The sequence below is a fragment of the Cibotium barometz genome, chromosome 12 (assembly GCF_041138505.1).
Source record: "Cibotium barometz isolate CiBa-2024 chromosome 12, ASM4113850v1, whole genome shotgun sequence".
Lineage (NCBI taxonomy): Eukaryota > Viridiplantae > Streptophyta > Polypodiopsida > Cyatheales > Cibotiaceae > Cibotium > Cibotium barometz.
The window spans coordinates 6089152-6105036 of NC_141057.1; the positions used below are offsets into that span (position 1 = coordinate 6089152).

The 15885-nt window shown below is 45.9% G+C and overlaps 1 protein-coding gene across 1 annotated transcript in view; it reads left to right on the forward strand.

Annotated features, from left to right (window-relative positions):
- LOC147632988 (uncharacterized) overlaps positions 1–15023 on the forward strand; it is a 47100-nt gene extending 32077 nt beyond the window's left edge. The window contains exons 6-10 of the mRNA XM_086806003.1: positions 4121–4180; positions 4273–4323; positions 12060–12130; positions 12466–12617; positions 12746–15023. Coding sequence (XP_086662129.1) covers positions 4121–4180; positions 4273–4323; positions 12060–12130; positions 12466–12617; positions 12746–14400 — 1989 coding nt within the window. The 3' untranslated portion in view covers positions 14401–15023. The remainder of the gene's footprint in view (positions 1–4120; positions 4181–4272; positions 4324–12059; positions 12131–12465; positions 12618–12745) is intronic.
- Positions 15024–15885: the final 862 nt, after the last annotated feature.

Below are 15885 nucleotides of genomic sequence, written 5' to 3' on the forward strand. Positions count from 1 at the left end.
GCTGTTGGAACTGCTGTTGAAGTTGTTGCAAAGCTGACTGCCATTCCGGAGGGGCTGGTATGTCAACAGGTTCTGCCATGAGAGGAGATGTTGATGTAGAGGCTTCAGGGTGATGAGGCTCTGGGGGTTTTTGCTGCTGATGAAGCCGCTGGGCTCTAGTAAGAACCATCGGCTGGAGGGTGCGGCATCTATAAATCCCGAGAGGAGAGGCTACGTACTGGTGAAGCGGCTATAGACCATCCAGTATAGTAAGGGCGATCCTCTGGGACTAGGCTCACACGAGAGTCTGCTACTGGAGAAGAAGGTACACGAGTAGAGGCAGCTACTGGTGTCAAGGGTGTATACTCCGGTGTAGAGGGGCGCACCGTGAATGAAGATGGATGAATGTCCTCAGAATAAGTGCAATATTCATGAAAAATGATGCTACACTCAGGGAGGATAGCGCCCAGATAAGGATGACGCCTGAGTATAAAACAATAATGATCCAGATCTTGTGCAGAAGTACGAACACGGATCACCCACACGTTGAATTCTCGGAGGTGAGAAGTCTGTGTGGCTATCTGTATGCGGTAATGAGTGGGCTGGAAAAACGGGGCACACTCACTGGAACAGGGGCTGGGACTGGTGGAGAAACACGGGTAGGAGAGGGCACTATGGACTGAGAGGGTGTATCCTGTAAATAACTGAAGTCATAGGTTTCCTCTGCCATAAGCCGTCGGAGAAGAGGGTAGTGTGTGTCCACGTGATCCCGTAAAAAGGGGTATTGGCCCCGGAGGAGTGGAGAGCCCGCAAAGGAATGAAATGGCGGGTTGCTGATATGTTAATACTCCACTTTATGTGAAATGTGTATACTCAAGAAAATGGAAAGATCACACCTGACGGAGGTTGCCATAATAAATAGTTTTGCTGGAGAAGAAGCACCAAGGTAGTAGCCGTCAAGCCACGGAAAACACCAACATAGACCGCAGGAGCCTAGCAATGAAGAAGGCTGCTTTTGAGGAAGGGGGGCGGCATCAGGTTGGCGCGCAGAAGACCAAGGCAGGCGCCATTTCGTAGGAACCCGTAAGGTAAATATATGTTTTTTTTTAAAAAAAAAATGCGTTGGTCGGCTGGCCGTTGGGTTCTCCTTAAAAAAAAAAAAATGCGTTGGTCGGGGGCTGGCCGTTGGGTTCTTTTTTTTTTTTTGGTTGTTTGCGCTGGTCGATGTCGGGTTTCCTTGCGCTGGCGGGTTGCCGTTCGCTAGTTGGGTGGCCGTTGGGTGCTGGCTGCCGGCTGCTCACGTGGCTGATGGAAGCCACGTGTATAAAAGGCTTGAGGCTTTTTTTTTTTTGGGTGAAACGTCACGTTAAAAAAAACGTGAACCGTTGCTTTGTGAACAAGAAAGGTCGCACCCCTTGGCTTGGAGAACGATTCAGCCCGAAAGGATGCGCTCAAGGCCTCTAGAGGAACACGGGGCAGCATGCCAGCACATTGATGCAACCCTTGTGTGAGTCTCTGCTTCCCATCGTTTTTTTTTTTGAGAAAAATGGGGAAAAATGCTTAATCAAGCAAAATTGGCAAAATCGGGTAAAATTAAATGGGGCATTCTCTCCTGCTCTTCCATTCAACACTTGCTACACCCAATTTTAGGGTTTGGGCGGGCTGATTTTAGGGTTAGGGTTTGGACTGATTTTAGGGTTAGGGTTAGGGTTTGGGCATCTCACAGGGCGGAAAAAAGTTTGCTCTGATACCACTGTGGAGCTTTTATAGCTTTATTAACATGATTAAGACTTAATTAACAAACATAAAACAAATGCTGATAGAAAGATTGAGTTGTTTGCATTGAGACAGGGGCCTTTCTTAAATAGAGGCCGAAAGGGTACAAGTGAAGAGACACATCCCTAGGAAGGGGTGTGGCTCTTGAGTCAATGGTTATGTCCTTTGGACTTAGGGGTGTGTCTTTTAATGAATAGACATGTCCTTTGATAGTGACCCATGTGTAAGGGTGTGACCCTTCACAGGTGTCCTTTCAGTTAATAAGGGATTAAGGAGTAATTAAGGAGAGATTAAGAGAGTTAGTCACAATCGTGACAATCATCATCACTTTGCATGAAACATAAAAGCTAGACAAAATATCCACAAATGCTGAAAATGGAGCTTGCACGTGTGACACCGCATAGAGGCCGGAATGGGCCGACCCCCCCCCCCCCCCCCCCCCTTGGAGTATTTTAGTACCCAAGGAGAATAATATCATGTACAAGCTTTGAGGGCCTTACTCTCCCCATGGGAGATGCCGGATTATCCATATACAAATGCCATAACACAGCCCAACACGAGGCTACACAAGCTGTAGAAATGCCGAGCCAACAATATAATCCATATACTTCGTGTGGGTATTGATTCTTCCCCAAAAACCACGGGTCTTCGTGCAATAGAGCTGGTACAGCAAGTACAACTCTCCATTGAGCCGTTACAACCGGTATTGTGGTTGGTACAGTAGGTACAGCAAGTACAAATGCTGGTACAGCATGTAGAGTGACTAGTATAGGGAGAGTTAGGCACGAGCTACGCAGGTCAGTCTCCGAGCCATAGAGGTCAGTTTGGAGTAAGTCCTCTTAACCCACTTGGAGAATTCGTTAGATAAGTGCATGTAGCAGTCAGCCTTAGCATTTGGTTTGCATCAGAAGCATGTAGTTAGCATATAGGCTAGAAAGGCATGTCTATGGGCCAGCCAAAGGCCAGTCCATGGCTTGTTGCCTTAATTGGCAGCTTGGTTGGGGCTGTTTACAGCCCTGAACCTCAGGTACAGCCAGCCGACAGCATAAGGGAACACTCATGTCCTTGTCGGCCAGCAAAGGACAACATGGGCAGCAGGTCATAGCCATTGTGCAGTCGGCCAACAGACTGGGCAGCAGCAGAAGCAAGCGCGGCGTGAAATGCTTTTTATAGCATTTTTTTTTCCAAAAAGGAAGCAGATTTCAGTCATCAAATCAGCCTACAGTCTCCTACCTCTTCTAGGCAAAACCATGAAGTTCTCTTCAGCATTCAGCCAGTATATGTGCAATCCTACAGCTATCCTGGACTTGCATAAGTGGCCCAGAGGAGTCTTTTACAGTGACCTTGGATCGGTGGATTCTCAGCTGACATACGGTCTTCCTCGTCCTTGCATTGGGCAGTTGTTCTAAAGCATTGTACAACAGTTCTCCAAAGAATTAATATAAGCAAATACTCGTCCTTGTTGAGGGGGAGGGGGGGGGGGGGGGGGGAGGGAAGGGGGCCTGGGGGCCCTTTAGTGGGTATTTGGGACCCAATATTCTGTTGTCTACTTTCTCTTCTATTCTCTTTCTCTCTCTCTACTCAGTGAATGGATGCTAAAGATCTCACTAAAGTAAAAGTTTAAGAAGGCTTGTTGTGCATTACCACGATCAACCTTAACGCATCATGCATGTAACATTGGTATCAGAGCTTCAGGCTGGTTTTGAGATATTGTTGCTGACTATGCCGACCCGGATATATTTCAATCTTGTAAAGATGTATGCCTTGGGTGCTGAATCTGGACTTTTTAGGGGGGGGGCACATTCCTCACACTCGGCAGCACTGGTTGAAACAGGGTATGACAGGCCAAGTCCCGTGGAATTCTGGGACTTTTCTTGAGCAGTTCCTGCCACTAGCTCTCTCTTTAAAAAAAAGGAGGTTTTACAGCTAGTCATGGTCTTTTGGCTGGAGCCTATATGATAGATTTGCGTTTTATCACAGAGTACCCTTAATAGTATTTATTTTGAGGACAGATGGAGGCGGGCCCTGTTCTGCACTAAGGGCTTGGCACCCTGCTTAGAGTTGCATTAGTGTCATCCATGGGGCCATGACAAAACCCCTGATTCCCTGGGCCTCAACCACAGCATACGATTCTCGGTGGGAGATGATGTGGCAGGCTGGGGGGACACTGTCACGATGCTATAAAGGGGAACACTCCTTGGAGTCCACGAGCACCATTTGGACTGATCACATCATATGTTTTGGGGAGGTTTCATATGCATACGAACCTGGGGCCTTTTTTGTCTGGTGGTGGGGATGGATCAAACAGTGCTGCATGCCATATCCAACTCTTTTCTCATTCATTTTTGTCTGATATGAACAACAGGAGGAATGCCAACGGCTGCGGCAAAGTGTAAAATGTGGTCTTTTGAAGGCCATGACAGTGGTTAGTTATGTTCCACTTTACTTGCTTGTATTTCAAACGGAATGTTTTGAAAGTGGAAGTACCTCATGATTTTATGACTCAATTGCTTGCAGGGTGAGTTTCAGGCAAAAGCTAGAGCTCTTCGAGAGGCCAAGGTTAAGGATGTAAGTAGCTCATGCACAATGTTATCATGCTAAGCTTTTACACTTCATTGGTTTTTCTTCTGTTGTTGGCCACATGCGAGGACAAGTGAGTTTGCAAGGCACGGTAATCCACATATGGTTGGGATGAAGTGTCTCTCTTCTTGACAAAGAGAATGAGGGGAGCAAAGGACAAGTGAGCAGTCTGAATACAACCATTTCAGGACAACAACACCAAGTGTTCTCCAATTCCTCCATCTTGCTGAGGTGACAATTGACAAGAGAACTTATGGGCTGAGCATTTGACACCAAGTTGATGCTTGTAATCCTCTAGTTGGGATGGCGGCCAGTCAGGTAGAAATTCTGATCCAAAAAGATGCCTGCAAATGGTCCCAAAGATCATTTTAAACTGGAGCTTTGATCCAGCCCAGCATGGCACTCTGGGAGGAGGATCATTCACTTGCCCTTTAGCGGGTGAGGATAGTTGGCTTTCATGACCCTAGGTGGTACATTGGGTTGTGGTTTTGGGAGAACCGTCTCCTTACTCGGCTGTGGTGGGACCCAAGAGAGTGGCAGTGAAGGGTTCCCACCATTCGGCTGGAGGCCCAGGGCATCCCCTTCTTCCAGTACTTGGCCCGGCTAGACAGCCACATTTTGCTTCAGGAGATCAACAACACACCTGCTACTGCCAGCCACTGGTGGGCCCAGGGCCTCCCTTCCGTTCTTCATTGACTTTTGGCATCGTCTTTGGGAGAGCTTCCGCCTGTTGAAGATCACCTCCTTTGGCTGCTAGCTCACAGGAGCCTAGTAGGTGGGACTGAATACTTTGACGGCATGGGCCTAGCACTCCAGCACACTCATTTACGGATTTTGACCATTCCAGCCTCTTCGATCTAGGTGCCTCCTTGGATTTCAAAGCCCTGTGTGGATGAGAGACGGGAGCCCATTAGCAGCATTGCTGGCATATCTTGGGGGCAAGGTGCTGTGAGATTATTGATGGTTCTGTTTCCGCTCCGGGCGCCCCCTACCCCGCCAAAAAAAACAAAAAAACAAAAACAAAAACTAAAAAAATCTTCATTTGGTGAGGCGTCATTCACACCCTTCGTGGATGATGGGAGCACCTAGTCACGATTTGGACTTGGCTGCAGCTGCGTCGAGCTGCTTTCTTGCACACTTGGAGCTTGGGCCTCTTCCCTTGTTCATTCAAGGGAATTGAGACTCGTTTGGCAGTACGGGCCACTTTGTGGTCCTTCCCTCCTCCCCCTTTGATGTAGCCTCCTTCCGACTGTGACCAGCCAAAGAGGGAGACCCCCCTTCCTTTGTTCTATGTTTGTTTTTGACCTCTCATGAGGGTTCTCTACAATCATGGAGGTTGTAGTTTGTGTTGAGTAGACGCCTCTTTCGACTAATAGGACCTTTTGTGTTGAGTAGATGCCTTTTTAGACTAATAGGATCTTTTCGTGAAAACAAAAACCCTGATCTGGCTTGTTGGGAGCATTATTGTAAAATTTAGGGTCACCTTATTGCATCAACGGTCTAAGTTGAATGGTCAAGGGCATGATGGATATTCCAGGATCACAATGAATTACCACTTCTAGGCTGAATGGTCAAAGGCATGGTGGATATCCCATGATCACGATGAATTACCACCTTTGAAACATATTGATATGAGGGACTGATATTGCCGCTAGTACGAGGGATCATATTTGTGGGAGAATCAAATTTTCAGAATGATGGTGGCTCCCTCTAAAGGTGGAATGTTGAGTGTCCTCCACTTTATCTGCAATATCTACCCCATTCTCCGAGCCTTAAAAAAACCCACAAGAATGTAGGGATGTGTTCAAGTGATCTTCAATGTAACCTATTTCACCACAGCTGGTGAGACTCCCTAGGTCAAAGACTGGGCCCTGTTCATCTTTAACCATCCCCTAGCATTTGAGCACCTCTTTCAAGAGAACTCCCATGTCTTTGCAGTTTTTTTTTTCAATTACTTGCATTGGTAATACCTAGTGTTGGAAGACGCTGCTTATTCATCCAAACCAGGTGCAACTGAGAGAATTTTTCTTGGAGCGTCCCACCTCATGGCCTTTGAAAGATTTGTTAACTTGAAATTGTTCATCTTAACCTTAGATAGATATCCATTTATCTTCTCTCCCTACATGGTGTGGTCTTGTCTTAAGTGTTGTTCTGATCACGGGGCTTGTTTAAAGACTCAACAAAATCCTTTATGTTTGTATTCCTGAGCCAAAGGAGACTTAGGAAAAGTAGAAGGCTCAAGCCTATACGCATAGCACTATTTGGGCATACAGTTTATACCTTTTGAGGGTGGTATCATGTTATCTCAGTGCAGATATGTTGAGCAGCTCCTTGAGCGTTTTCACATGACAGATTGTAAACCTGTTTCTACTCCTATGGAACCAGGTCTAAAACTGTTACTTGAGCATGCTGGTGAGTCTTTTGATGTTGCCACCTATCAGCAAGCTGTGGGATGCCTTATCTACTTATGCTCTACTCGTTTGGACATACAGTATGCTGTTTCCCAGTTGAGGAGATGCATGCATTGTCCGAGCACTATGCATTGGCAAGCGTGTAAGCGTGTCTTTCGCTATCTCAAAGGCTCTGCAAACTTTGCCTTGTTTTATGGTAGTTCTTCTACACTATGCTTGCTTGCATTTACAGACAGTGATTGGGCAGGTTGCTATGGCACACGAGTGTCAACAAGTGGTAACTGTTTTCTTCTTGGTGACTCATGTATCTCATGGCTCAGTAAGAAGCAGCCTACAGTGGCCACTTCTAGTTGTGAAGCTGAATATAGGGCAGTCTTTACAGTATGCGACGCCTTCTAGCCGATCTTGGTGTTGGACAGCAGTCCCCTACCACCATTTACACTGACAGTCAGAGTGCTTTGGCAGTTGCACGAAACCCAGTATTTCATGCCCGCACAAAGCATATTGAGGTTCACTATCACTATGTCAGGAAAAGGCTCCATGCAAGAGAGATTGACTTGGCTTATGTGTCTACACATGCTAATATAGCAGATGGGTTTACAAAGCCTCTTTCGAGGAAAAGTTTGAAGCTTTCCGCGAATCTTTAAGCTTACAGCCTCTTCCACGGTAGTGTGCTACACCCTATCCCCGTTCACACCATTCACTTGAGGGGGGTTGTTGGTCATGACCACTCCCGGCTAGTTCAGGTGTGAACACAGCTTACTCACGGCGGGCACTTTTTCCCTGTGACTGGACACAGGTTTTTTCCCCGTGTGAACACACTTATGTGTGTTGGGCACTTTGCCCTAGGCCTTTTAGTACTCACTTGTACTTTCATTTTCATATCATTATTGAGTACATCTTTTCAGCACTCTTGAGCTTCACTCGTTTTCTCTCTCTTGCAGCTGTGTGTGTGTGTCTGTGTGTAGGCTTCTCCCCCCATACCCAACAGTCACCAGCCTGGACATTTCCCAGTATGAAAGGAGTCTGGTGGACTCCAGGATGTCTAAATATTTGGAAAGTACAGGGGATTATCCTAGAATACAAAGGACCACACTCCTAAAATTTAGGAGAGTTGCTATTTTTGGCCCGACTCCGATGGAAATTCTGTTCACGTCACTACATCTCGAATTGAGCAGATACCAAGAGTTGGCAAAGTGTCTATGTGATAGAATGTCTACCAGTTGGGATATTTTTAGAGATAAAGTTTATGGAAGGACCCATCTCTTAGATTGGGACATGTGGCAAGAAAGTGGATCAAAGTGAGACAAGTGGCTTGACACTTGTTAGAAAGTGGATCAAAGTTAGACAAGTGGCCTCACACTTGTCACTTCAGCTATTGTGTGGCTCTCCACTTGTCATTGTAGCCTTCTCTTGCCATTTTAGCTCATGGGAGGCCCAAATCTATAAATTGGAGCCCTCTCTCTTCATTAATAGAGGCTCTCTTGGTGTACACTAGCCTCTACCACCGTTACAGGCTGCCCTAATGATGGCTACTCTCTTTCTCTCTATCTTGAAGGCTGCCCATGAAGAATACCGGCTGTTGGGGACTGTTTTGGAGGCTTCCATCGCGAAGAAATACTGAAGGCAAGGGTATTTAATCATTTGTTATGATTTCTAGCCATTGTACTTGTTGTACCAGCCCTTGTATTGGCTATACCAGCTTTTGTACTTGTTGTACCACCCATTGTACCGATTGTACCAGCTTCTATACTTGCTGTACCACCCATTGTACCGGCTTTATCAGCTTTTGTACTTGTTGGACAAGCCAATGTACCTGCTGTACTAGTCACTGTACATGCTGTACCAGCATTTGTACTTGCTGTTCCTACTGTACTAGTCACCGTATCGGCTGTACCAGCCATTGTACCTATTGTACCAGTAACTGTACCGACTGTACCAGCCATTGTACCTGCTGTACCGGCTGAATGGAGAGTTTACTTGCTGTACTAGCTCTATTGCATGAAGACCCGTGGTTTTTGGGGAAGAATCAGTACCCACACGGAGGTATATGGATTATGTTGTTGGCTCGGCATTTCTATAGCCTATGTTCCGGCTAATTGCCTCGTGTTGGGCTGTGTTATGGCATTTGTATATGGATAATCTGGCATCTCCCATGGGGAGAGTAAGGCCCTCAAAGCTTGTACATGATATTATTCTCCTCGGGTAATAAAATACTCCAAGGGGGGGGTCGGCCCATTCCGGCCTCTATGCGGTGTCACATGTGCAAGCTCCATTTTCAGCATTTGTGGACGTTTTGTCCAGCTTTTATGTTTCATGCAAAGTGATGATGGATATGTGGTAAGGCTGTGGCCATGTTTAAATGCTTTAATATGCATTGATGGTATCAACAAGTGTGTCAAAGGCCCTAGTTCCCCGGGCACCCACCGCGAGTTTCACAAGCTCCTCCCACGTGATGGTGTTGAGCCTGCCACCCACTGGTGATCAAAGAGGAGTAAAATGTTGAGTACTGAGAGGGCAAATGGGACAACAACGTGATGGCCATGTCCTCTGAAGACATCTCTTTCCCTGCCTAAAGCACCTCCTGTTGAAGAGCCCGCAACTTGTTGATGTGCTCCCACGTCGTCAATGACTTTGTAGGATTCATCACCCGCATCTGAACTTCCAAGGAGATCCTTTTCATGGGTGATACCCTATTGTACAGAGAAGCCAAATGCTGCCAAATCCCTCTGGCTAGTGTCATATGCTTTATATGGTTGATCACCTGTGGTGTGCAATTTAGGAAGATGAAAGAATGGACGTGGGCATCGACATGATCCCATAACTGTGCCTGAGCCTCCCGTTCCTTCCATATAGAGGGTAACTCCCCGTCTTCCAACTCCGGCCATGGAACACCAACTACAATGTAATCAGCCAAGTCATAAGACTCCAAAACGGACTCCATCATTACCTTCCATATGCCATAGTTGTTCCCGTCCAACTGTCGGTCCATCGGGAACGTGGGGAGTGTAGGGATCTTCATGTGCTTCTCAGCCATCTCAAGGTTTCACAAGGTCTTGTGAAGGGAGAGTTGGTGGGAAAAAAGAAGAAGAGGAGGTTGCAAATAATATGCAAGGTGATTGTCCAACGGTGATGGCTGCCTTCTATCCGATCTCCAAGTCCGGAACAGCCCAAGCAATCTAATCAGTACCTCAAATCAGTAAACCCTCGAGGTTCCATTGTCTCCAAGCTTCAAGCCACCTGGGGCTCTAATACCATGTTAGAATGCACAGCGGAAATGAAGACAACTACTATAGAGAGCAGAACGCAGATGAGAGAGAGAGAGAGAGAGAGAGAGAGAGAGAGAGAGAGAGAGAGAGAGAGAGAGAGAGAGAAAGATATATTAACGTCCTGTCGAGGCCAAAGCTGACCTATAGGACAGATCAGAATACATCTTTGGTTACAATCCACTTCGGGGTATCGGTGCTATATACACACAAGAAAATCCTGGAATCTACAATGGCAAGTGTGGGGGGCAAGGGGCCATTTTATATGGCCCCAGGCTGTTGGTCGGCCAGTCCAAAACAGGTTGACAGCAGCACATATGCTCACGACCAGCAGCAGCAGTAGCCCACGACCAGCACAAAACATGTCGGCCAGTGTTGCATAGGACAAGTCAGGTAGCAGACCAATAGTTGGCCAGCAAAAGAATTAGCTGACAGCCCTCCCACACCCAAGAAAATGGGAAAAAATACATGGAGAGTGAGGAAAAATGGGGAAACACCAAAACTGGATGGGCACACCCACAACAGAGGCCTGGGTGTACTGTACATATAGGAGATGACTGCTAATAGCCAGATCTTGAGGAAGGCCTCCCGATGCTTCCTCATGCGGTCTGAGCTGCCCTGAAGCTACCCCCCACTGACCTTGGAGGGTATGAATGATATCGAGCCAGATACTCCAGATAGACTCTGCTGGTGGGGTGAGGGTGCCTTCAATGGCTTCGTTGCATCGAGCTCTCCATATATGCCACGTAGCTATAGTATTGCAAATCTCCCATCTCTGGCTAGAACCTGGGGTCCAACGGCAGAGCTAGAATTGGCACTACGGAAATACAAAGGTGAGAGACCTGATGAGCTAGTTTCCCACCTTCCTCCTCACTGTCGTAAACACAACCTTAGGCTGACTAAACTTCACTTAATGATGCTTAAGAAATAGACAGATAGTGTCAATGCAATGCAATGCACCTGTTGGGCCTTTAGGTAGTCCCAATCCATATTGTTCACCCATCCTCTTGGTTCAAAAGAAGGATGGATCTTTTCGTTTGTGTGTGGATTATAGAGCTTTGAATAAGCTCATCATCAAGAATCGGTTTCTGAGCCCACGCATAGACGACATTCTTGACAAGTTGGATTGATCAGCATGCTTTAGCTGAATTGATCTCAAGAGCGGGTATCATCAAGTGCGTGTGGTGCCTGAGGATGTGCATAAAACTGCTTTTAGGACAACATTTGGGTTTTATGAGTATCTTGTTATGCCTTTTGGTCTTACGAATGCTCCGGCTACATTTAATAGAATGATGGATCACATGTTCCGTGGGTATAGGAAATTTACAGGTGACTTCTTTGATGACATCCTAGTCCTCTCGAAGATTGAAGAAGAGTATAGAGCTCATTCGACTATTGTTTTTAAAGAATTCCGTAAGCATAAACGCTTTATATGTACAAAGAAGAGTGAGTTCATCTTGTCAGAGACACTATCTTGGGTATATTGTGTCTAAAGATGGAATACGGATGGATTCGTGCAAAAATTGATGCAATTCGGAATTGTCTTGAATTCAGATCGGTGCATGAGATCCGTAGTTTTCTTGGACTATGCTCTTACTACCAGAGGTTCATTCGGCACTTTGCATGGATTGCTTCTCCTTTGTAAGACGAAGGCTATATTTAAATGGAACTTAGCTTATTTTCATGTCATGTTATGGAACATGTCATGACAACACATGGATGATGACCCATATGATTTTAACATTAAAAAGTACGTAACATTTTTTACGTACTTTATCAGTTGACAAGTTCTATACCACATACTAAACTCGTATCATTTCGTACGTTTGAAACCACCTTGGGCCCCATGCTGCCCTCATGCCATACCTAACAAAGCTAACGTATGAGCTACTAGCTTGTGCAGTACACATCAAATTAGCATTAATCCAGTAACTAGCACACTGTTATGGTGATGTAACCTTTGCGTTTGTGCTCCTCATCTTCAAGACCCTATCAATTGTCTCATGAGCCTATCTAATCTGTTGATACTTTTGAATTATATATGCAGTGGTTTGAAACTGAGCTCCTTAGGCTCAGTCATCTTCGAGACAGAGCAAGTGAGAAAGGTCGTAAGAAAGAATATCCTTCTGTTTATTGTCCACTGAAGGGGGCAATGAAAACTGCAGTTAAATAAGTGAAACATGTAATGCTCTAATTTTGACTCAGGGCCTTTACACATACAGCCCAGATTTTGCAGACGGGCAGGCTGTGGACAGGCTAGATTGCCCATCCATGAGCAACACTTCCCCACCTGTCGTAAGTTCCTCTGACAATTCAATCGAACGGGCTGTATGTGTGTCCCCCCCACTCCCAAAAAAACAACAGGTTCTTTGTTGCTTAGTTATTAGCCTTGTTTTATATGTAGATTTTCCTTTTTCGGCAATAATTCCTTAACCCATGTTTTCATCGCGCACGCTTAGAGAGTGCGTGGAGAAGCTCCAAGTCTTGAGCAGTCCGGCAGAAAGGGAAAGACAACTGAGGGCTCCTATTGAAATCAATACAGATCCTCATATGGACCCTAACTACGAATCAGATAACGTGGGGGTTCCATCAAAGAACAATCAAGGTTTTTAGATCTTTCTTCTGATTAGGACTTTGCTGGTTCTATAACTTTCTGCTAATCAGTTGAGAAGCAGCAGAAGGGAGTGAAGCATGATGGTTTCCAATGACTGCTGCTTTATTTGAATCCTGCAGGAACTCAAAGCCCTTGGGATAGAGCGTCTACCCAAAAAGCATGGGAAAAGAGTGGTGTTACAGAGAAGCCTTACAATCATTCTGACAATGGCAGCTTGGCTGAAGCCAACCCCTATTCAGGAATATGGGAGAGCAAACCAAAAGCGGCAGGGTGGGGGAAAAAAGACTATGGTAAAGACAACCTTGGCCAATTTGCTGAAAAGCAAGTCCAGGGCTGGGGCTCTGCAACCAATGACAGAAGTACTGTTTCGGGGGAACTCAAAAGGGGGTGGGCAGATGATGCAGGAAATGCAGACCACAGTGCTGCTGGCTGGAATCGCCAGGGAAGTTTCCACCAAAAGGACGATGGTTGGGGGGAAAATGCAGAGGGTAGCAAAAAGGATGATGGATGGGGGGATAATGTAGGGGGGCATTTTGGGGGTAACCACAAGGAAGACGATGGGGGAAACAATGTAGGGGGTATCAGGAAGGACAGCAGTTGGGGGGGCAATGTAGGAGCTAGCAAAAAGGATGATGGTTGGGGAGACAATGGAGGTCGTAAAAGAGGAGATGATGGTTGGGGGGACAATGCAGGTGGCAACAGTAATAATGATGGTTGGGGAGGCAATGCAGGTGACAACAGAAAGGATGATGGTTGGGGGGGCAATGCAACTGGGAATGTAAAGGATGATGGTTGGTGGGGCAATATAGGTGGTAACAGAAAGAACCATGGTTGGGCAGCAAATATAAGTGGTGAAAGAAGCCCTGGTTGGAACGGTCAGGCGAACTCTAGAAGTGATGGATTCTTAGACAAAAGGGAAGGAATGTACAGAGCTGATTCAAGGCCTCCATACAACCGAACAGAAGGATCTGACATGGTATCAGGGGCGACGAACTTTCCACTAGTTCATACTACTGGTGCTGTGCCTGTTCCTCCTACCATAGCAGTAGCAAGCGGCACAGGGATGGCCATGGACAGTGAAAAGGAAAAGGTCTGGTATTATCAGGATCCCAGCAAAACCACCCAGGGCCCCTTCTCAATGGAGCAGCTGCGGAAATGGGAGAAGACAAAGCTTTTCCCTCTGGATTTACGAGTTTGGCGAACTACAGAGAGCCAAGATGCCGCAATTTTATTGACAGATGCTCTTCTGGGTAAACTGCGCAGCAATTTCCCCCCTGGTTTTGCACAGGGAGGACGACTGAATGTGGAAAGTTATTCTCAAGTGGGACCTTCAGCTTCTGGGGGGGATTTGAGGAACACTCCTGTACCAGGCGGTGGCAGGCCAGGAAGCAGTTGGCAAGAGGGAGGTGGAAGGGCGGGGTGGGATCAAGATGGCTCGGGTGGTGGCATATCAATAAACACCCCCTCATGGGGAAACAACTGGGTGGCAGAAAAACATCATGTTGGTGACGATGGTAGTGGATGGGGAGCAAGGGCTGAAAAAGCTTGGGGATCACAAGGACCAGGCAAGCTGCTCTCTCATGACGGTGGCAGGGATGGATCTTTCAGGGGAAATTGGGGCCGGGGAGCCAATTTGAGGGGTCCTGCTGATCATCATCGTTCAGATAGGCCAGGTAATGATGGCAGGTTTAGTACAAAAAAGAAAGACTTCCCATGCAGGTATTTTGCAAGAGGCATATGTAAGAAAGGTCAAGATTGCGATTTCAAGCATTAATGAGGTTTCTAGTTCATGAACAGTGTACCAGTCTTTTTCTGCTTCTGCATTCAAGTGCTGATAAGGGGATGAATAGTGTTTCTGCTGTTGCATGCAAGAGCAACAACGAAAGGAATGAGCATGGTTACAACACCTGACGTGATAGCAGGCATCTTGAATGACTGATGGATTTTCAAAGCCGCATCAACTGCATGTAACGCGAACTGATCACATGTCTCATATTTGTTGCTTAGTGCTGAAGGGGAGTCATCCATGTCAATATTTAGGTTCATCAACACCTTCAACAATGGTTTTAAATGTATTGACTGCTTCCATTATTTACTTTCTCCTTGTCAGTAGCTTGCATTATACTTGAAAGATGGAAGGGGATTTATGTTTATTTGTCCTTTTTCATCTCCTTGAGGTCAAATACTTTCTAGAGGTTTTTTTGAGGCGGTGTCCTCTAGTGGCAAGTTATCAGTTTGAATTCAGCAGTGCACTTTACGATGAGCTAGAATGATGCAAGTATGCTTACGCTGCAGCTGAAATCTTTGAAAAGATAGGAGACGAGACCACCATGACTCCCTTAATTGTGCCTTGTACATGGTTTCGAGGGAGGTGTGGGAGAAAAGTTCTGTTGTTTGCATATGCTTGGATAGGCTTGAATTCTCTGCTCTCAAATCTATTTTTATGCACGAGTTAAGGGTATGTGTCGATTTAAGCTCTTCGATTTGAGCATTGTAAACATTCTCTTGATGATGATAATCAACCGTTCGGGAGTTGTCAACTCTTCCAGCCACGGGTGTTGTGTGGATGGGCCGTTCGGGAGGAGATGCCATTTGGGTTTCTGGGGTGCATCTGTAAACACCAAGCTAATGTACGTGACGGTTTTACCAGCAGCTTCATGGTTTATTATGCTCTTGATTGTTAGACCTGCTACACAGGTATTCAAATTGCTTTATGGTTTTGTGCCCACCACCACCATGAGAGTAGAGATGCATTTCCCTAAATCTACAATTGGGGAAGTGCAAGGCTTTAATTTTTGGACAACAACCGGGGGTGTTTTTGAATAAAATATGGAGAGGATGCAGGCCTACTGTATTCATCAATTACATGACTTGTTTTTTGTGTGTTTGTTTTCTTCTTGCCTTCTAATTTCTACATTTTGTACCCTCCAATAAATACGAGCATTGGGGGCCTATGCACTGTAACCATTAAGTTAGATATTAACCGTAGTGCAATCTCATGTATTTATTATTTAGGATGCTTTTGGTCAAGAGCAGATGCTAGTCTATATCGAGCCTGAAGTATCTCCTATAAGGAGTATTGTACATGTTTTTGATAATAATAGAAAGTTATTTTCTTCTTCTCTCTTGTGTATATGTGTAGCCCTCCACAAGATGTCCTTCAAGCTTTTTTTGGTGTAGAGTAGGGATAGCTTAACTTTTGCATGATAGCGTTGGAACATATAAAGCAGCCTTCCCATGCATTTAATGTCGAATAGGG